We start from the raw sequence: 22,228 nt of genomic DNA, 5'->3' as shown, positions 1-22,228 counted from the left end.
TCTGTGGGCAAATTCAATTCTGAACTCTTTCCACCTCGGCTTTCTCTTTGTAAATTGATAATACTGTCTCCAGAATTGACCTAAGGTATAAATGATACAAAGTAAGGCATTTACTCTGTTAATCTGGCCCCTAGAAGATACTTGGCAATGTTAGTCCTGTATCCAGCTCTCCTGTTTTTTTTTTTTTGTTGTTGTTGTTTTTTTTTTCTACTTGGTGAATTAGAGGGTGGTGTGAAATGCTTTGAAAAGAACAACAAACATCAACAAGACACAAATAAAAATTGTATTCTGAAATCTATATGTTAAACTATGCTGTCTACACCTGTGCTAAGAGTTACATTGAAATCATTGTCATTTATTACTTGAGAGAAGCTGCCCAGGAATAAAGCAGCAGGGGGATTTTTCTGAGGGAAACAGGATGTGTGAGGGAACTGGCATTTGGGACTCAGCAGCAGTGGCTGTCAGTTCTTAAGATTTTGTTCAAGAAAGGAAGAACAGCACCTGACCCTTGAGATTTGGAGTGGGAAGGAAGGGAAGGAGGGATGTAAACAAAAGCAAACACCCTCTGGTTCCCAGCCTGTCTCCACCCACCCCACACTGAAGCCCTAGGAGAGGGCCAGTAAGTCTATCTAGGAATGCCCTGGCCTGGACTCCATTTCCCAGAGTCACCCGGTGCTCTAACGTTTTCCTCTCTGAATGCCTGTGCGTGTGAATGTGGGAGAACGTGCGCATTCGCGTGCCTTTCCCTGTGGCTCAGGGTTGGGAACAGATGAAGTTCATTTACTGGTCAGAGTGTTCCCTGAGAGGCTGCTTTGCTCTTTCTCCCACATTCACTGGGGCGTCTTGCTCTGCAAGTGCAATTGCAGGCATTTGGGGAGCACACACCCCAGACCTACCACCGGCTGCTTCTGTGCTTCTGCATCTGCCACCCGTGGGTCCCAAATTCCAGTGACTTCTCCTGTCCCACACTCTCCACTTTGCTCTCCAGGTGTCCTGAAGAAAGGGGACGTGCTCCTAAGGTTTTACATGGCAAGTATGGAGAATAGGAAGGGGCATCTATGCATGTGTGGGAGAGGGGTGGGTGTGATGGTGGATGTCAGCTCCCAGACATTGATCACTAGCTTCTCAGTGATTCTGGGAGCTTCTCCGGCAGAGTCAAGGCTGGGGCCCAGGTGTTGTGTCTCCCACCGCCGCTTCCCAGTCTCCCAACGCTCGGCCAGTCCCACAGGTTGCCTCACTCAAATTCTCCTTAAAGTACACAGGACGAGTAATGGCACAAGCAGGGCAGTTGAGAGCAAGGTGAAGGAAGGGGTCCCATTCCCTATATTTAAATAAGCCCAGTTCTCACTTTGGGTGGGTCAAAGAATGTTTTCTGGCTGGGCCTCCTGTTATATCCCATGGTAGTTCCAGCTGGGCGGGCTTGGTGGCCTTCAGCTGGGAGCCTGAGGCAGCAGAGAGGTGGAGAGAGAAGATCAGAGTAGGATCTGGCTCATGGCCCCCATGCTGGACCCTGTGGACACATCTGACAGCTGGGGCACCTTGTGTTTGGATGTATTTCCCAGCGGCAATGTGAAGCTTGTGCAGTAGCTTTGTGCATTGATCTCTCCTGTGTGTTTAATTAACAGACCCTTTTTCAATCTGGAGCTTGAGGCCATGGAAACATAGCTGATTTATTTTCCTGCTTTTCAATTTCTGTCTTCACCCCTTCTTTCTTATGTTATTAGGGATGTCAACTATTACTACCTGCTGCTAATCTCTTTGCAAAGTGAGAAGTGAACTGATTTTTTTTTTTGCAAGCAGAGTGGACAGTGAGAGAGAGAGAGAGACAGAGAGAAAGGTCTTTCTTTTCCATTGGTTCACCCTCCAACGGCCGCCGTGGCTGGCACGCTGAGGCCAGTGCACCGTGCTGATCCAAAGGCAGGAGCCAGGTGCTTATCCTGGTCTCCCATGGGGTGCAGGGCCCAAGCACTTGGGCCATCCTCCACTGCACTCCCTGGCCACAGCAGAGAGCTGGCCTGGAATAGGGGCAACTGGGACAGAATCCGGTGTGCCGGTGCCGCTAGGTGGAGGATTAGCCTATTGAGCCATGGCACTGGCGTGAACTGAAATTAATGCAAGTCTACCGTGTGTGTTAATAATGAGCTACTTTAATATGGATTTTCATAAAGTGGAGAGCTATGAAAACATAAATACAGAAAAGTGCAATTTTTCTCTTCTGGTTCTTTACAGTCACTCAATGCTCCACCAAGCTGGTTATCTTACAGTCCATACAGTTTTAATTAAGAGGGCCAATTACTTTTTAAAAAGAAAACATTTATTTATTTGAAAGGCAGAGTTACAGAAAGGAAAGGCACAGAGAGAGAGAGAGAGAGGTCTCCCATCTGCTGGTTCACTCCCCAGATCTTCACAATGGCCAGAACTGCATGGATCTGAAGTCAGGAGCCAGGAACTTCTTCCAGGTCTTCTACACAGATGCAGGGGACCAAGCACTTGGGTCATCTTCCACTATTTTCCCAGGCCATAGCAGAGAGCTGGATCAGAAGTGGAGCAGCCAGGTCTCGAACCAGCACCCTTATGGTTTTACCCGCTCAGCCAGAACCCCAGCTTCCCATTATTTTTCTTATTCTGGGTTCTGTGTTTAACCCCATGACATTTTCAACATGGGAGGATATTAGTGATAGATTTTCATAATGACTGTGGTCTGTGTAAGCCTTTGTACAAGGTGTTAACGTGAGGAGGAGTAAGGAAGAAAAGAGAAAATATGCCCCTTCCCATGTGGGTGCAGGGCCCAAGCACTTGGGCCATCCTCCATTGCCTTCCTGGGCCACAGCAGAGAGCTGGACTGGAAGAGGAGCAACTAGGACAGGACTGGTGCCCCAACTGGGATTAGAACCCAGAGTACCAGTGCTGCAGGTGGAGGATTAGCCTAGTGAGCTATGGCACTGGCCAATTCATCTTCCCATTAATAACTTTCATTGATGTCTACCACAGGGTGGCAGAAGGCAATCATCCTTCTGAATTGCATCAAGCCAGGAGGATTCATCTACAGTTTATCCGAGCTTTCTTTGTATGAGGGAATAACCAAAATACTACATTGTATACAGGGTATTTTTTAGATTCATTTTATTTACTTGAAAGGCAGATTTACAGAGAGATTGAAAGAGAGGTCTTCCATCTGTTGGTTCACTCCTCCGATGGACACAATGACTTGGGCTGGGCCAGGTGAACCCAGGAGCTAGGAGCTTCTTCTGGTTCTCACACTTGATTTCAGGGGCCCAAACACTTGGGCCATCACCCTCTGCTTTCCTTGGTGAATTAGTAGGGAGCTATATTGGAAATGGAGCAGCCAGGTCTTGAACTAGTGCCCATGTGGGGTGCTGGCACTGCCAGGGTCTGCTTAACCTACAACACCAGCCCCATGTGCATTTTTTCAAAGTGTGGGAGGGGTTAATTTTTTTCTAATATGACTCAAAGATTATAATTTGTAGTAGATTATTTTGGTTATATTTTGAGTTTCATTAAATTTCTATATTTTTGAAGTTAATGAGTACTAGTAGTTATTTTCTAAAGATTTATTTATTTTACTTGAAAGTCAGAGTTACACACAGAGAGAAGGAGAGGTAGAGAGAGAGAAGTCTTCCATCTGCTGGTTCACTCCCCAATTGGCTACAGTGGTCGGAGCTGTGCCGATCCAAAACCAGGAGCCAGGAGCTTCTTCTGTGTGGTATTATCTTGTTATCCTTGCTTTGGAGAAACAAACTCTCTCCCATCCCTCATTTAAAATAGGTTTATTTTGAGGGCTGACACTGCGGCATGGCAGGTGAGGCTGCCACCTATAGTGCTGGCATTCCATATGGGTGCTCTTTTGAGATCCAGCTTTCTGCTGTGGCCTGGGAAAGCAGTGGAAGATGGCTCAAGTTCTTGGGTTCTGCACCTGCATGGGATATCTGACAGAAGATTCTGGCTCCTGGCTTCAGATAGATCCAGCTCTGGCTATTGCAGCCATTTTCAGAATGAATCAGTGCATGGAAGACCACTCTCTGTGCCTCTGCCTCTCTGTAATTCTGCCTTTTAAATAAACAAATAAAATTTTACATGCTACACCACTGCACTGGACCCAAGACCTAACAGGTTTTCTGGGTGCTTATCCTGGGGTTCACTTGGAGCACTAAGCACAGGTATTCTGTGTGCCTGAATATTTCATGTTCCTTCATATGGAAAAGTTTTTCTCATGTTCTGAGTGATTGGGCTACATCTGCCCATAGTGGAAACTAAAACTTAATTTGGCATTTGAACACCCAGAGTGCTGATTCCTGTAATCTTCTGAATTTAATCAGAAAATGGGTTTTGAAACATTTGGTCTATGGATAGGCAGGGCAGTTTTCCTGGATCCCTGTGAGAATTGATGAACTGATGGTGTTTTTCTACTCCACACTATATTCTGAAATTCACTTCATTTCATTTTCTTAAAATAACTATATTTGAAATTTGCTCCCCTCTTCTGAAATGTTTGTGCTTCTGTCCTCCTTATAACCATGCACATGAGTAGCTCTTTTCATTCTCTTTATGATGCTACAAGAGCAATGAGACAATGCAGCTCTCTCCCCTGGCAGCACATCTTCCTCAGTATATCTCTTTGATTTAGACCCTGGGTTAACTTGGCTGCACAAAAGGCTTATATCTAAACCCAGTGTACCTATTGAATGAAAGTTACCATAAAACAAATATGTTTTGTAAACCTCTCATCTGTTGTTTTGAAATGTCTTGTGAATGTGTCTTTTATGTCAGTGTCTGTAAGCTGGAGACTTCCCACTTAAGGCAGAAGGCTGCTGAGGGACAGCACAACTGTAGCTTTGCTCTATTACTTTACTATGGCTACTCTTTCACCCTTTCCCTTTATTTTATTAAGATTTAAAAATTTTAGTTTAAAGGCAGAGTTACAGAGAAAGAAGCAGAGACAGAAGGATGGGGATCTTGCATCTGCTGGTTCATTCAAGAGACTGAAATGAATAATGCTGGCCCAGCCTGGAAGTCCAACCAAGTGTTACATGTTGGTGCAAGGACCCAAGTACTTGTGCCATCTGTTTCTGCTTCCCCAGTTGCATTAGCAGGGAGCTGGACCAGAAGTGGAACAGCTGTGACTCAAACTGGCACTCGTGAGGCTGACATTGTGGCACAATGGTGAAAGCCACCATCTGCAATGCCAGCTTCACAGATGAGCAGCAGTTCATGTCCCAGTTGCTCCACTTCTAACCTAGCTCCCTTCTGATGGCCTGAGAAAAGCAGCAAAGGATGACTTAAGTGTTTGGGCCATTGTAAGCCATGTGAGAGACCCAGATGAAGTGCCTGGCTCCTGGTTTCTGTGTGGTTCAGCCCTGGCCATGGCAGCCATCTAAGATGGAAGATCTTTCTCTCTTTTAGCATTTATTTGCAAGGCAAAGATAGAGAAAGGGAGAGAATGAGAAAGAGATTTTCCATCTGCTGGTCTACTTCCTAGATGGCTGCAATGGCCAGAACTGGGCCAGGCCCAAGCCAGGTGCCAAGAGCTTCATTCAGGTCTCCCACTTGGGTGTCAAGAACCCAGGTATTGGACCATCTTCTACTTTTCCAGGGCCATGAGCAGAGAAGTGGATCAGAAGTGGAGCAGCCAGGACATGAACTGCTGCCTATATGGGATGCCAGCATTGCAGGCAGCAGCTTTACCTGCTAATCCACAATGCCATCCCATCTGACTCTCCCTCCTCTCCATAACTCTGACATTTTTTTAAGATTGATTTTATTTATTTGACAGAGTTACTGATAGAGATAGAGACAGATAGAGAGGTCTTCATTCTGCTGGTTCACTCCCCAAATGGCCGCAGTGGCCAGATCTGAGCTAATCTGAAGCCAGGAACCAGTAGCTTCTTCTGGATCTCCCATGTGGATATAGGGGGCCAAGGACTTGGGCCATGCTGTGCCACTTTCCCAAGCACATTAGCAGGCAACTGGATTGTAAGTGGAGCAGCCAAGACCCAAACCGGTGACCATATGGGTTGCCGGCCAGGGCCTCAACCAGCTGTGCCACAGAACCAGCCCCCAAAACTGTGACATTCAAATAAATCAATCTTTTTTAAAGGGTGGACACACATTTTGGATCCCAGCATTTTATTTGGTGGTGGCTTAATCCACTGTGCCACAAAGCCAGCCCCACCCTTTATCCTTCTGATGACTTGCGTGTCAAGATCTTGGTAATACCTGCTGAACAAATGTTGGTATTATGTTAGACTGTTCTGTTTTATTTTGGTTCTCATTTGTTGAGTTTATTTTGGCTGTCCCTTTTTGGTAGCAAGCTGTGATGTCATCAGTGGCTAAAGCTGCCATGTGTTAGGCTGGCACTGATTCTACCTTTCCATTTCTTCAAATAGAAGTGGAATATGAAATCATCTCAAAACTAACATGCTACAAAGTAACAACTGGAAATCAAGCTTCCTTCCTTCTCACCTAACAGACTCAACAGGTCTCTGTGTTTCTCGTTTTAGCCCAAATCTATATCCGATTTCTAGAGCAGAAGGAAGCTTATTTTTTAAGGCAGAATTCATAGATGTGGTTGTCCATTCACCTCTGAGAATTAAAGCCATAACTCTGCCTTTTGACTGGTTTTCAGTTTGTGGTGGTGCCATCTCTCACAGGAAGACAGATTCCTCACAGAAGAATACACCTAGGTGGAGAAAAATTTATGGAGTGGGTTTTCCAAAGTGAAATGGAATTCTGGTCTGGACATCTTTGAGATCATGATCAGCAGAGTGGGGAAATTCTTAGCTATGTCCATTCACACCTTTTCCTTTTGTGTTCAATGTATTCCTCCCTTACATAGTGCTCTGTGTTCTCCTTCTGTTGCACACACACAAGGCGTGTCTGTGATTGAGGCTGTTTGTGTACCACTGCAGTATCTGGAGTTGCCTTTGTCTCCCTCTCTAATCAGAAACTCAGATGCAAAGTGGGGAGGGGACTGTCACCCTGCCACACAGGGTTTGGGCCCCTTGCCCCTTTACTTTTCCTCAGTGCAGGAGCACCCTTAAACAGAGCTGTACTGGGTAGTATTATTTCTTTTGGATTTGAATGTTTGGATAGCAAAAGAAATAAATATTTTTTTTCTTATAGAATGGATTGAGGAGACACTACATAAAGTCAGCAGCAACTTTCTTGGCTCCTGTTACATGTCAAGATGAGTCAGAATATTTAGGGCCATTTGTTAAATTTTTTAAAAAATTAAAAATATTTATTTGAAAGGCAGAGTTACAAAGAGAGAGAGAGAGAGAGAGAGAGCTAGAGAGAGAGAGAGATGTAAATCATTTATCCACTATTTCACACCCCTAATGGCCACAACAGCTGGGGTTGGAGCTGGATTAAAGTCAGGAGCCAGTATCTTCTTCCACATTTCCCATGTGGGAGTAGGAGCACAAGCAGCATCCTTTGCGGTTTTCCTAGGCACATGAAGGAGCTGGATCAGAAATAGAGCAACTGGGACATGAACTCATGCACAATTATGGAATACCAGCATCACAGGCAATGGCTTTCCCACTATGCTCTACTGTCTGCTTTTAAAATTATTTTTATTTATTATTATTATTATTTATTTTGTTTTGTTTTCTTTGAGTTAGAGAGATGCAGAGGCAGAGAGAGAGGGAGAAAGGTCTTCCATCTTCTGGTTTACTCCCCAGATGGCTGCAATGGCTGGAGCTACCCCAAACTGAAGCCAAGAACTGGGAGCCTCTTCCAGTTATCCCACATGGGTTCAGGGGCCCACGGACTTGGGTCATTTTCTACTGCTTCCCCAGACCTTAGAATCAGAAATGGAGCAGAAACCTTAGGATCAGAAATGGAGCAGCCGAGACTCAAAGCAGCACCCATAAGGGATGCCAGCAATGCAGGCAGCAGCTTTTCCTGCTAGGACACAGTACCAGCCCCTCTATTGCCTGTTTTATGGAAATATATGTTTAAGGGATATTAGAAGGCCATTCAGGCCCTTCCTACAAAACATTTTGAAATAATGATTGACAGTCTACAAGACTGGTTTGAAAGGGAGAGAACTGCAGGGACAGAGAGGCAGTGATATTGAAAGGGTATGAGGAACAAGGGAAGGCAGGAAGGCCAGAGAAATCTTGAAAAGTACTCCAACGAATAAAGTAATAGGACACAGGTTATTTGTGCAGATTGCCAAAATGAACCATTTCTATTTTAGGGTTTTCCTTTTTTTAAATTAGAGATAATTTCTAACATAAATTGTGATATACTTGACTCACTTTTCAGTTTTCTTCTTACAGATAAGATGTGTTTATAAGATGTAGAGGGGATGGTACTGTGGCACTGGCACCCCATATGGGCACCAGTTCTAGCCCCAGCTGCTCCTCTTCTGATCAAGCTCTCAGCTATGGACTGGGAAAAGGCTCAAGTACTTAGGCCCCTTTACCCAAGGGGGGACAGAGAAGAAGCTCCTGGCTCCTGGTTTCAGACCAGTGCAGCTCCATCTGTGAGAGCCATTTGGGGAGTGAACCAGCAGATGGAAGACTTTTATCTCTGTCTCTTCCTCTCACTGTCTATAATTTGACCTCTCAAATAAATAAAATCTGAAAAAAATAAGATATAGAAAAGTACTGTAATTAAATGCAATAGTACACTCCTAAATATGCAGTTAGCATTAAATTTTTGTTGAGAAAGGGATGAGCTTGGCTTTATGTGTGTCTTGCTTAGAGCAGAATTTTTATGACTAATGATAGGATTAAGAGTCAAAGGTCTGTACTAGTTGATAGAATTAAAAAGGCGAGAATATTCCAACATGGGAAGTGGGATACACAGCAGACTCATAGAATGGCGGATGTCCTAAACAGCACTCTGGCCTCAGAATCAGCCCTTAAGGCATTCAGATATGGCTGAAAAGCCTGTGAGAGTATTTCAGGCATGGAAAGCCAAGACAGTCTGTCAAAAAAAAAAAAAAGAAAGAAAGAAAGATTTCCACAAGTGAGATGCCAGTTGAAAGAACAGGTCATGAAAGAAGGAGGTACCTTTCTCTGAAGGGAGGAGAGAACTTCCACTTTGACTATGATCTTGTCTAAATATGATCAGAGTCAGTGAACTCAAAAGGCTTCCATAGCCTTGGCAACTCATGACAAGAGCCTAGGGTGATTATTGATGCCATAAACAAGAGTGTCAAATTGTTAAGTCAACAACAGAAGTCACTGTGCACTTACTCCTCATGTAGGATCTCTGTCCTTAATGTGTTGTACATTGTGATGCAATGCTATAACGAGTACTCAAACAGTATTTTTCACTTTGTGTTTCCATTTGGGTGCAAACTGTTGAAATATTTACTTAATATATGCTAAACTGATCTGTATATAAAGAGAATCGAAAATGAATCTTGATGTGAATGGAAGGAGAGAAGGAGCAGGGGATGGAAGGGTTGCGGGTGGGAGGGAAGATATGGGGGGGAAGCCATTGTAATCCTTTGGAAATTTATATTCATTAAATAAAAGTTAAAAAAATAAAATAAATAAAAAAAGAAATGAAAATGTTCTTAAGACAGTAAAAGTCATGACTGAGCACTGAGGAATCTATTGAAATGATTACATTTTAAAAGATTTATTTATATATTTGAAAGGTAGTGTTAGAGTGAGAAAGAGAGAGACTAATCTCTCTGCTTTGTTCTCCTCCAGAATGGCTACAATGACTGGGGCTAGACCAGGCTGATCTCGTAAGATAGGAGCTTCTTCCAGATATCACATGGGTTCAGGGGCCTAGGCATATGGGCAAGCCTTTGCTGTTTTCCCAGACACATTAGCAGGGAGCTGGATAAGTTTGGAACATCAATATCTATGACATATTCCTTGCAGTACAAGGATATAGAACCCATCTGGCACAATTAACATCCTATTTATGGATGGGCCAAGTATAACAGCTTCCAACTCTCAACACGTGGACTAGATGGGTTCTGAGAAATTGTGTTATAATAGATATTAATCCATAACTCTTGGTTTAAGCTTTTGTTAGCAGATAATGGCTGTGACTACTTTGGGTCTCTGGATTGTCACCAGTGAAGGCATTCCGATTAACAGTAATGAGATCAACAGTCAGCAGAATGGTGTCCAGCTGAACTTAAATGGTTTTTCTATTTTATTGTTAGAATAGTGACCTCCTGCAGTACCCTGGCATCTCGATGTAGACAGTAGACATTGGAAGCCATCCCCTTTGCCAAATGGAGTATGTCAAGTTTGGGTCCATCATATATTAAGGAGGCCATAGTAGTCATTCTCATGTTTTACTGTTCTATATCCATGGCCAAAGTCCTACTAGACAACAAGGTTTGGAGAATCACAGGCTCAAGGTGTGTAGGTGACTGTTTTTCCAGTATAGCACAGTTAATAGCCATCTAATTTAATTTTACTGGCACATAGCAAGGTTCCAAGAGAGGCTATTCCTTGCATCACAGCCCTTGAGAAGTAATGGATATCATAACTGATCCAAAGAATTTAGAAGGCGTATGAGCTCCACAAGTGAAGAAGTCACTGAGAGCACTAATGAGAATGCCTACAGAATTCAATTTGACTGATTTTAGCACTTTTCATTGGAAGGGGGGCCATATAAGCTGGGCTGATTTGTAGCATCCATGACAAATAATTTTTTAAAGGAGGCATGCATTGCACCAAAACCCAGGAAGGACTAAAAGGCATTAGCATTGTATGTTCTTCAAAGGCATGTCAAATAGTCTCATTCAGGGAGGAAGTCATCAATGTGATGACTTCTTGCTCTCCTGATAAAAGCTGGGTACAGTTAAATTCTTTGCAAAAATTATGTTTGATGGCAAAGTCAATGAAATGCTCATGTATACCCTAGAAAAAGTATCTTTTCAAAGTGAAGGCAAACTAGACTGAGGAGCTGTTGGAAAAGCTTTGAGCAAAACACATTTTCCACTTTTGTAATAATTAAGACAGGTCCTGAAATCTGGTATTGTGATGTCTCCGGCTTTGTGTTTGTTGTACAAGATTGCTTAAGCTATTCGAGGTCTCCTGTGTCTCCATATGAATTTCAGCATAATTTTTTCCAAATCTGAGAAGAATGGCTTCAGTATTTTGATTGGTATTGCATTGAATCTATAAATTTTGATGATATTGATTCTTCCATTTTTTTTCCATTTTTTGGTATCCTCTTCTATTCCTTTCTTTAAGGTTTTGTAATTCTCATCGTGGTTAAGTTTATTCCAAGGTATTTGATTGTTTTGGTGGCTATTTTGAATGGGATTGATCTTACCAATTCATTCTCAGCCGTGGCATTGCCTGTGTATACAAAGGGTGTTGATTTTTGTGCATTGATTTTATATCATGCTACTTTGCCGAACTCTTCTATGAGTTCCAATAGTCTCTCAGTAGAGTTATTTGGATCCCCTTAATAAAGAAGCATATCACCTGCAAAGAGGGATAGTTTGACTTTTTCCTTCCCAATTTGTATCCCTTTAATTTCTTTTTGTTGCCTAAGGGCTCTGGCTTAAACTTTCAAACTATATTGAATAGCAGTGGTGAGAGTGGGCATCCCTGTCTGGTGCCAGATCTCAGTGGAAATGCTTCCAACTTTTACCCATTCAATAGGATGCTGGCCATGGGTTTTTCATAAATTGCTTTGATTGTATTGAGGAATTTTCCTCATATAACCAGTTTGCTTGGAGTTTTCATCATAAAAGGGTATTGTATTTATCAAATGCTTACTCTGCATCTTTTGAGATAATCGTATGGTTTTTCTTCGGCAATCTGTTAATGTGGTGTCTCACACTGATTGATTTGCAAACACTGAATCATCCCTGCATACCAGGGCTGAATCCCACCTGGTGTGGGTGGATGATCTTTCTGATGTGTTGCTGCATTCTATTGGCCAGAATTTTATTGAGGATTTTTGTGTCTATGTTGATCAGGGATATTGGTCTGTAATTGTCTTTCAGTGCTGCATCTTTTTCCGGCTTAGGAATTAAGGTGATGCTGGCTTCATAGAAAGAATTTGGGAGGATTCCCTCTTTTTCTATTGTTCTGAGTAGTTTGAGAAGAATTGGAGTCAGTTCTTCTTTAAATGTCTGGTAGAATTCAGCAGTGAATCCATCTGGTCCTGGGCTTTTCTTTGTTGGGAGGGCCTTTATTACTGTTTCAATTTCTGTCTCAGTTATGGGTCTGTTTAGGTTTTCTATGTCTTCCTGGTGCAATTAACATAGGTTACATGTGCCCATGAATCTATCCATTTCTGATAGGTTTCCCTGTTTTCTGGCATACAAGTCCTTGTAGTAATTTCTGATGATTCTTTTTATTTCTGTGGTGTCTGTTGTTACATTTCCCTTTTCATTTCTGATTTTATTGATTTGGGTCTTTTCCCTTCATTTTTAGTTAGTTGGGCCAATGGGGTGTCAATTTTGTTTATTTTTTCAAAAAACCAGCTCCTCCTCGTTTGGCTGATTTTTTGTAATTTTTTTTGATTCAATGCTATTCATTTCTTTCCTGATTTTAATGATTTCTCTTCTGCTAGTAGTTTTGGGTCTGGTTTGCTGCAGTTTTTCTAGATCCTGGAGATGCATTGAAAGCTCATTTATTTGGTGCCTTTCCAATTTCTTGATGTAGGCACCTATTGCTATAAACTTTCCTGTTAACACTGCTTTTGCTGTATCCCATAAGTTTTGGTATGTTGTGCTGTTATCCTCATTTACTTCCAGAAAGTTTCTGATTTCTATTTTGATTTCTTCTATAACCCATTGTTCATTAAGGAGCATGTTGTTCAGTCTCCATGTGTTTGCATATGCTCTAGGGATTCCTGAGTTGCTAATTTCCAACTTCATTCCTCTATGGTCTGAGAAGCTGCATGGTATGATTCTAATTCTTTTGAATTTGCTGAGACTTGCTTTATGGCCTAGTATGTGGTCAGTCCTAGAGTAGGTTCCATGCACTGCTGAGAAAAATGTGTATTCTGGAACTGTAAGATGAAAAGTTCTGTAGATATCTGTTAGATCCATTTGGGCTATAGTGCCAATTAAATATGCTGTTTCCTTTTTGATCTTCTGTACAGTTTATCTGTCTGTTTCTGAGAGTGGAGTATTGAAGTCCCCCTGTACTATTGTATTGGGGTCTAAGTCTCCCTTTAAGTCCCATAAAAATTTTTAAATAAACCAGTGCCCTGTAATAAGGTGCATACATATTTATAATAGTTACATCTTCCTGTTGAATTGATCCCTTATCATTATATAAAGCCCCTCTTTGTCTCTCTTAACAGTTTTTTGTTAAAGTTTATTTTATCTGATATTACAATGGCTACACCAGCTCTTTTTTCATTTCTGTTAGCATGGAATAACTTTTTCAAACCTTCCACTTTCAGTCTGCATGCATCTTTGTTGGAAAGATGTGTTTCTTTAAGTAGCAAATAGATGGGTTTTGTTCCTTAATCCACTCAGCCAGTCTGTCTTTTAACTGGACAGTTGAGGCCATTAACGTTCAATGTGACTACTGATAAGTAGTAACTTTGCCCTGCCATTTGCCAAAGATATTTTCTAATATGTGCTTTGAACTTCCTACGATCTTTTACTGTGAGGTTTTCTTCCTTTACCTTCTTTCATATTGATGGCTGTGTTTCTGTGTTTCTGTGTGTATCACATCTTAAACATCTTTTGCAGGGCTGGATGAGTGATGACAATTTCTTTCAATTTCTGTTTGCTATGAAAGGTCTTTATTTCACCTTTATTCACAAATGAGAGCTTTGCAGGATATAATATTCTGGGCTGGCAGATTTCTCTCTTAGTACCTGGGCTATGTCTCACCATTCCCTTCTAGCTTGTAGGGTTTCTGATGAGAAGTCTGCTGTGAGTCTAATTGGAGATCCTCTGAGAGTAATCTGACATTTCTCTCTTGCACATTTTAGGATCTTTTCTTTGTATTTCACTGTGGTGAGTTTTATTACAACGTGTTGTGATGAGGATCTCTTCTGGTCATATTTACTAGGAGTTCTATGAGCTTCCTGTACTAGGATGTCTGTGTTCTTCTCAAAACCTGGGAAGTTTTCTGCATGTATCTCACTGAAAAGGCCTTCTAATCCTTTCTCTCTCTCCATGCCTTCAGGAACTCCTAGAATGCAAATGTTGTTTTTTTTTTTTTTTTAATAGTATCCTGTGGATTCCCAACAATATTTGTTAGATTTCTAATTTCCTCATCTTTTCTTTGGTTTGACTGTATACTTTCTTGTTCTCTGTCTTCAAAGTCCAATATTTTCTCTTCTGCTTCACTCATTCTGCTTTTAAGGCTCTCTAATGTGTTTGTCATTTGATCTATTGAATTGTTCATTTCATTATGATTTCTCATCACTATCACAGTTTCATGCTCTACTAGTTTTTCATTTCATTTTATTTCCTCCTTAAGATTTCATTTTCATGAGAGAGAAAATGTCCATTAAGGATTTCTGTAGTTCAAGTATTTGTTTTTGAGAACTTCTAAATTTTGTTTTCATAAATTTTTTGAATCTGTATCTTGCATTTCTTCTATCTCATCATCTTCATAGTCTTGAATTAGGGTGTCTTGTTCATTTGGGGGTGTTATGATGTCTTCTTTTCTCTTGTTTTCTCAGTTTCCTCATTCATTGCTTGGCATTGTGAAGATATTCTTTGGTTTCTATCTCTATTTTTTTTTTTGCTGTGGTGGTTTTTCTCTTATACATTGACTCTAGATTAAGTGGACTGTCTGCTTTTGATGGATCCTTAGAGGCTTGTGATGGGTGTGGCCACAGAGCTCTGTTCGGTTCTTCAGGGTTAATGGTGACACATCCAGGTTAGGCATGGGAAATATTCTCTTTCTCTCCTTTTTTTTTTAATTCAGAAGGGAAGGAATTCCACACAGTTGAGTGTAATTGAAGGCAGTCATTGTCTGAGCTCTGGCCCCTGTGGGTATAATATTCATCTGCTCTGTCACAAGGACCACCCAAAGGATCTGTGCAGTCCTCAGTGTAAGCTCACATTTCCCTGCAATCTCTCATAAGGTTGCCAAGTTTACCAAGTTTGTGGCGTCTCCCGAGAGTACTCACGTCTCAGGCACTCCATGAGTTCTCTCACACACCCTCAGCTTTGTTTTTTTTTTCCACAGTCTCAGTTCATAAGCTCCACACATTCACTAGGTCCTAACCTCCTGTTATTTCTCCCCACCAGAGTCAGGTTTTTCTGTTTGGCTTAGGGCAGGCACAGCCCTGAGGTGGCATAGCTTTTATGTATATCCAGAATGGTGCCTGCTCTTTGTCTTGCTCACCTTTGTAAGGTGAGTGAGAAAAAGGATCGTGTCTGTACTGGTCCCTTTTATTTTATTTTATTTATTTTTTTCTCTCCTCTAGTTAGACTGGTGGACTTTCCCCCATGGGGCTTCAAGCCTCATTCCCTCTAGGCTCTTCCTGCTGCTTCCCCACCAGTGTCTCAGGCTACTGAGGTTTCACCTCACCTCCCTTTCCAGAGCTGGTGCATAGACTTGGCAGCTGGGGTCCTGAGCCATGGGCACCTGTGTCCTCCACATAGGTTCACCGTGTCCCACTACTTCTGGAAGAGTTTCCTCTGAAGTTTTTTCTGTAACTCTTCCCTGAAACTACAGTATCTCCACTTTTATTAAACTATCTTTTCCTGGATTATCAGTGTGCTCCCTCCCTATTCCACCATCTTGGAGGACTCCTTCCCCCTGTATTCTAATAGTCCTCCCTGGTAGCTCAAGGAAGTTTTGCCAGGATCTTTGTAAAAAAGATGAAACATATTGTATTTCAGGAGAAAAGTGCTTTTTGTAGTGACACATGATTTGTAAATGCCTGGCACCCTAACTTCTGTCTAATGTTCTCCACTTTGCCACACTTAATTAAAAAAACATTTATTTTTCAGATCCATTTCAGAAATTGTCACCAGTTCACATAGTATTGCTTTAGAAAATTTTCCTGAGCATGTCTTCCCTTTTGCTACTAATGCTATGTTTGGAGTGTGTGACTTCAAAAAGCATATCATGAGGCCGGTGCTGTGGCACAGTGGGATAATGCCCTGTCCTGAAGCACCCACGTCCCATATGGGCATGGGCTCAAGACTTGGCTGTTCCACTTCTGCTATGGCCTGGGAAAGCAGTAGAATATGGCTGAAATACTTGGGTCCTTGTACCCATGTGGGAGACCTGGAAGAAGCTCCTGGCTTTGGATTGGTGCAGCTCCAGCCATTGAAGCCATTTGCGGAGTGAGCCATTGGATGGGAGACCTCTCTCTCTCTCTCTCTCTCTCTCTCTCTGTGCCTCTCCTCTCTCTGTGTAACTTTGACTTTCAAATAAATGAATAAATCTTTAAAAAAAAGCATATCATAAAAATTTTCCCCTTTCAGTAATTTCTTCTTGAACAATATGCAGTATACATGCAGCTACAGAAAACTACTCTGAACCTTTATCCTGCTTTCTGAAATAGTAAAATTATATTAAACTAGATTTCATGCAATAATAAGCTTATTAAAATATAAACCAAAAGAACACAATGACCATATATAAGCCGAAATGTGAAGCACAACCATATGATCTCCAGATAATTTATTTGTATGAATCCCAGGAATTTTTTTTTTTTTTTTTTAGTGTCAGCAGCTTTCCTAAGTTCTAACTGATAGGCAAAGATTGTGTTTATAGGAGCTTTTTTCTAAGTTTTTAAAAAATTTATTTGAAAATATTGTATATAGAGGAGAGACCCAGAGAGATCTTCCTTCTGCTTTTTCACGTCACAGATGGCCTCATTCAGCAGGGCTGGGACAGAATGAGGCCAGGAAGCAAGATCTTCATCTGGATTTCCCACATTGGTAGCATTTGCCCAAGTATTTGGATCATCTTTCATTGCTTTGCTCAGGCAATCAGCAGGAAGCTAGATCAAAAGCAGAACAGCCAGAACATGAACCAGTGCCCATATGGGATGCCAGCGCTACAGGTGGCAGCTTTACCCACTAGGTCACAGTTCCAGCCCCAATCCCGGGTTTTGTGAAGGGATGAATACAGGGAAAGGTTCTAATTAGAATCATTACTGGTAAAGTGCACTGCATTAAATATACAGTATGTGTATTTGTTAACTTTCTTTAGTATAAATGTTGATAACAACATAATGTTTATCTATGATAACCTCATTTATTTCAACATTCTGAATATTTCTCTTTACTTTTACATTATTATTTTACAAAATTTGTAGATAATGCTTTCATTAAACCAATGATACCTTCTGTTTAATGTCTGCCACTTAATATAGGTAGGTGCATTTTCCTATGTGCTTGTTTATTCCTCCACAGTGAAGCTGATGTTTTCTTGGTTAATGTATTTATTATTCTTTATTCATTCTATCATATTCTTTTTTCCCACTGTTCAGTGCATAAGGAAACCAGAGGGTTTTTTTAAGTTTCATTTATTTATTGAAAGAGTTGCAGAGAGAGAGAGAGAAAGAAAGCCTTCTATCTGCTGTCTCACCCTCCAAATTACTGCAAAGGCCAAAAGCTGAGCTGATCCAAAGCCAAGACCCAAGAGCTTCTGGGTCTCCCATGCAGGTGTAGTGTCCCAAGGACTTGGACCATGTTCCACTGCTTTCTCAGGACATAGCAGGGAGCTAGATTGTACATTCAGCAGGAAGGATTTGAACCAGCCCCCATATGGAATGCAGGCACTGCAGGCAGCAACTTTACCTGTTATGCCACAGCGTTGGCCTCCAGAGTTTTCTTTGAACTCCTGCCATTCACCTTCTCTCCCAGGTATGATTCTAGGCCCTCCACATGATTCTAGGAGGAAGGAAAATTAATATATCACTTGTAAGTGGTTTTTTTTTTTTTTTTTCAAATTATTCCCCAGCTTGTCAGTACTCATTTTAGGTGTTTAATGCTAGTTTATTTTTTTTTTTTAGATTTTTTTTTTATTTATTTGAAAGTCAGAGTTACAGAGAAGCAGAGGGAGAGAGAGAGTCTTCCATCCACTGGTTCACCCCCCAGTTTGCCACAATGGCTGGAGTTGCACTGATCCAAAGCTAGAACTGAAGAGCTTCTTCTGGGTGTCCCACATGGGTACAGGGGCCCAAGGATTTAGGTCATCTTCTACTGCTTTTCCAGGCCATAGCAGAGAACTGGATTGGAAGCAAAGCCACTGGGACTTGAACTGGCACCAATCTGGGATGCCAGCACTGCAGGTAGTGGCTTTACCTGCTATGTCACAGTGCTGGTCCCAGTATACTAGTTAATTAAAATGGAAAAATACAGGGCTGGCTCTGTGGCTCAGTGGGTTAATGCCCTGGTCTGAAGTATCGGCATAAAATTTGTTCTCATGAAATATGCAGAAATGAATGATGAATTTGGCATGATTGTGAAACATTACCGTGATCATTAATGATGCAGTTTGGTCTCTTGTTTTTCTGTTGCCTTAGCAAAATATATATTTATTACACAAATTGAGTTGAAACTAAGCACAATATGCTACATTTTTGGGGTCATGTTGTCTGAATCAGTCTTTGTTGTCACATAGATGATGTACTGAGCAGTGTTTTAGTGCTATCTATGAAGTTAACACTTAGCATTCTGCAAGAGGAAGAGTTACCGAGTGCTAAAGCACAAATCAGTTAGGTTTGTTTTTGAATTTTTAGAGTAATGGAGTCCTTAATACCTTTGAGAAGCTTAATTGGATTTGGGAATAGGATAAGAAATGTGTGGAGAAGAGAATCTACTAGAGGCTCATTTATTTTTTAAGATTATTTAGTTGAAAGGCAGACTTACAGAGATTGGGAGAGACAGGGAGACAAAAGGAGATATCTTCTATCTACTGTTTCCTTCCCCAAATGCCTGAAATGGCTGGGACTGGACCAGGCCAAAGCCAGCAGCGTGGAACTCCATCTAGGTCTCCCATATTGGTGGAAGGGTCCACATACTCAGGCCATTTTCACTTCTCTTTCAGTCAGATTAGCAGGGAACTGGATTGGAAGTGGAGCAGCCAGGACTCAAATCCTCTGTTTACATGGGATGCCAGCAGTGATGGTGGAGGCTTAGGCTGCTGCATCACAATTCTGGTGACTATTGCAGGTTCTTAAACAAATCTCTAAGCATTTTTCTCAGTGACTCACAAGTGCAGATTGTACTGCAGACATTCCCAGGTTCTCTTTTTGGGCAAATAATTCCATTGCTTTCACCTTAATTATGTATAATGTTATTTCAAATGTTTATCATTTGAATGTTTTGGGCAAGTAATCCCATTGCTTTCTTTCTTTCTTTCTTTTTTCTTTTCTTTTTTTTTTTTTTTTTTGACAGGCAGAGTGGACAGTGAGAGAGCGAGACAGAAATGTTTTCCTTTTGCCATTGGTTCACCTTCCAATGGCCGCCATGGCTGGCACGCTGTGGCAGGCGCACCACACTGATCCAAAGGCAGGAGCCAGGTGCTTCTCCTGGTCTCCCATGGAGTGCAGGGCCCAAGTACTTGGGCCATCCTCCACTGCACTCCCGGGCCACAGCAGAGAGCTAGCCTGGAAGAGGGGTAACCGGGAAAGAATCCGGCACCTCGTCCGGGACTGGAATCCGGTGTGCCAGCGCCGCAAGGCAGAGGATTAACCTAGTGAGCCATGGAGCTGGCCACCATTGCTTTCACTTTAATTAGGTATAATGTTATTTCAATTGTTTATCAGTAGAATAATCATAGACTAGGGCAAAAGCTAATTTGTATTCTTCGTCTTACCTGTATTTTCTCTCTTACTTAAAAATATTTATTAGCTTGATAGAGAAAGAAGTTGATGGACTGAGAGATAGAGAGCTTTGACACATTAATTCACTCCATAGATAACCATACCAAACAAAGTTGGGGCAGGACTGAAGCCAGAATTAAGAAATGGAATCTAGGCCTCCTTCATTGGTGACATCACAACTGCTTCCCCAGGTCTGTATTACCTGTGAGCTAAAAACTGCAGCTGGCATTGGAAATCAAACATAGACACTCTGAGGTGGCACCGGAAACACTAAGCTTAATGCCTACCCTGTCTTTTAATGTATTTTTTCTCTGACATATTGGAAATGATAGGCATGGTGTTTTCCTGGAAATTATCTTCTGTTCATTCCCATCATAGTTTCACTGATGCTTTCTTGCCTTTTTCCCTCAATGCTTCTACATACTTCTACTTAACCCTGCCCATTCAAGAGTCAATATTGCCCCTCTGTTAGCCTGCTGTGCAATTCCCCTTGACAGATGTGGCCTTTGTGATTTGAACCTCCTGTTTCCCTCCAGGTTAGGCATTTCTCACAGCCTGTAGATCATGGGTTTGACTCTGTTGAATGCTTCTGTGTGGATTTCTAAACACTCAACAAGTCTAATGAGAAACCATATCCTTTCTTTTTTCCTTTGTATCCACACACAACTGTGGGTGTTTATTTTGTGACAGAATTAATATGTTGACTGGAAGTGTAATATTACAGGTGATGATAGCATTTGAAGACCTGGCTGTGTACTTTACTTGGGAGGAATGGCAGAAAATGAACAATGCTCAGAAAATCCTGTACAGAGATGTGATGCTGGAGACCTACAGCAGCCTGTTCTCCTCGGGTGAGTAACACCCATCACATGCCCAGTGATAACATCTTCTTGCTATTTGACAAATAAGGGAACACTTTATAATGTTTAATATTGGGCTGGTGTAGAATTTGAGTCCAGGAATGATCTGAATATCTACCCTCTAATAAAAGATTCAAATTGGAACATTTGTTACATAGCTCCTGGACCAAGCTGTAGTCCTTTAAATAACCCAAGATAGTGATTTCACAAAGTCTTACATGTTTCCATTAATAGGGCACTGCATTACCAAACCTGACTTGATCTTCAAGTTGGAGCAAGGAGCAGAGCCATGGATAGTGGAAGAATGCCTGAATCAAAGCCTTCCAGGTCAGTCTGCACATAAGAGAGAGGGAGACCAAGGCAGAAATTGTGCAGATGGTGACTGGTGCTCTTTCCATGAATTTTTCTCAAGCCTTACTCCTGATGACAGCTGGTGTTGTGCATCATACACAGGCATTCTAGAGTATTTAGTGATACCAGTGTCTTTCTAACTTTTGTTCTTAGTGAAGATGTTCTTTGAATAAAAAAAATCCAATCATTTTCTGATGTTACTAAGGCTTTTATCTAGGTTTGATAATTCCCCAAATTCTAACTTGTCCTTCTCTAAACTTTCATACCTTTTCCTTCATGCACTTATTAGTTCCTTCAGTGCTTGTTAATTAGGCAATGTACAGAAACTTTTTTTTAAGATTAATGTTTCTGTTTTTTTTAAAGATTTATTTATTTATTTGAAAATCAGAGAGAGGAGAAGGAGAGGGAGAGAGAGAGGTTTTCCATCCACTGGTTCACTTCCCAATTGGCTGTCATGGCTGCAGCTGCACTGATCCAAAGCCAGGAGCCAGGAGCTTCTTCCAGGTCTCCCACATGGGTACAGGGGTCCAAGGACATGGGCCATTTTCTACTGCTTTCCCAGGCCATAGCAGAGTGCTGGATCAGAAGTGCATCAGCTAGGACTTGAACTGGTGCCCATAAGTGATGTTGGCACTGCAGGTGGTGGCTTTACCTGCTATGCTACAATGCTGGCCCCCAGAAACTTATTTCTAACTCATTGCTCAAATTGAGTACCCACTCATGATTTTGCCCAGGAATAGAACTTTCTCAGGACGGAATCAATAAATGTGAACTCTCTCTCTCTTAGTCTCTTTCCTTTTTTTCCCTCTGTGCCTCTCAAATAAATAAGAAAATTATAGTTTGTTGGAAACATTTGAGGAGTGAGCCTATAGCTGGCAAACCTCTGTTCAGTCTTTCTTTATCTCTCATTCTGTGTCTCTGACTCTCAAGTAAGTAAATGAGTAAATGCTAAAATATGGTCACGGGGCTGGTGCTGTGGTGCAACGAGTTAACACCCTGGCCTGAAGTGCCGGCATCCCATATGGGCACCAGTTCAAGACCCAGTTGTTCCACTTCCAATCCAGCTCTCTGCTATGACCTGGGAAAGCAGTAGAAGATGGTCCAAGTCCTTGGACCCCTGCACCCAAGGGAGACCCAGAAGAAGCTCCTGGCTCCTGGCTTCAGATCAGCAAAATTCTGGCTATTGAGGCCAATTGGGGAGTGAACCATTGGATGGACGACCATACTCTCTCTTTGCCTCTCCTCTCTCTGTGTAACTCTGACTTTCAAATAAATAAATCTTTCAA

General features: G+C 41.8%; 1 protein-coding gene across 2 annotated transcripts in view; it reads left to right on the top strand.

The window, feature by feature from the left end:
• The first annotated feature begins 507 nt into the window (after nt 1-507).
• Nucleotides 508-22,228, top strand: part of LOC149121621 (uncharacterized) — a 43,739-nt gene continuing 22,018 nt past the window's right edge. The window contains exons 1-3 of one of the 2 annotated variants that reach the window (XM_089316573.1): nt 508-1,029; nt 20,456-20,582; nt 20,826-20,918. In XM_089316573.1, the coding sequence (XP_089172699.1) occupies nt 697-1,029; nt 20,456-20,582; nt 20,826-20,918 (553 nt within the window). In that variant the 5' untranslated portion in view covers nt 508-696. The remainder of the gene's footprint in view (nt 1,030-20,455; nt 20,583-20,825; nt 20,919-22,228) is intronic. The other variant, XR_016223441.1, reaches the window with a different exon arrangement.

Source organism: Oryctolagus cuniculus, chromosome 16 (genome assembly GCF_051225735.1).
Source record: "Oryctolagus cuniculus isolate XC-2025 breed Fujian yellow rabbit chromosome 16, ASM5122573v1, whole genome shotgun sequence".
Taxonomy (NCBI): Eukaryota; Metazoa; Chordata; class Mammalia; order Lagomorpha; family Leporidae; genus Oryctolagus; species Oryctolagus cuniculus.
This window is presented reverse-complemented; position numbering and strand designations above follow the sequence as displayed.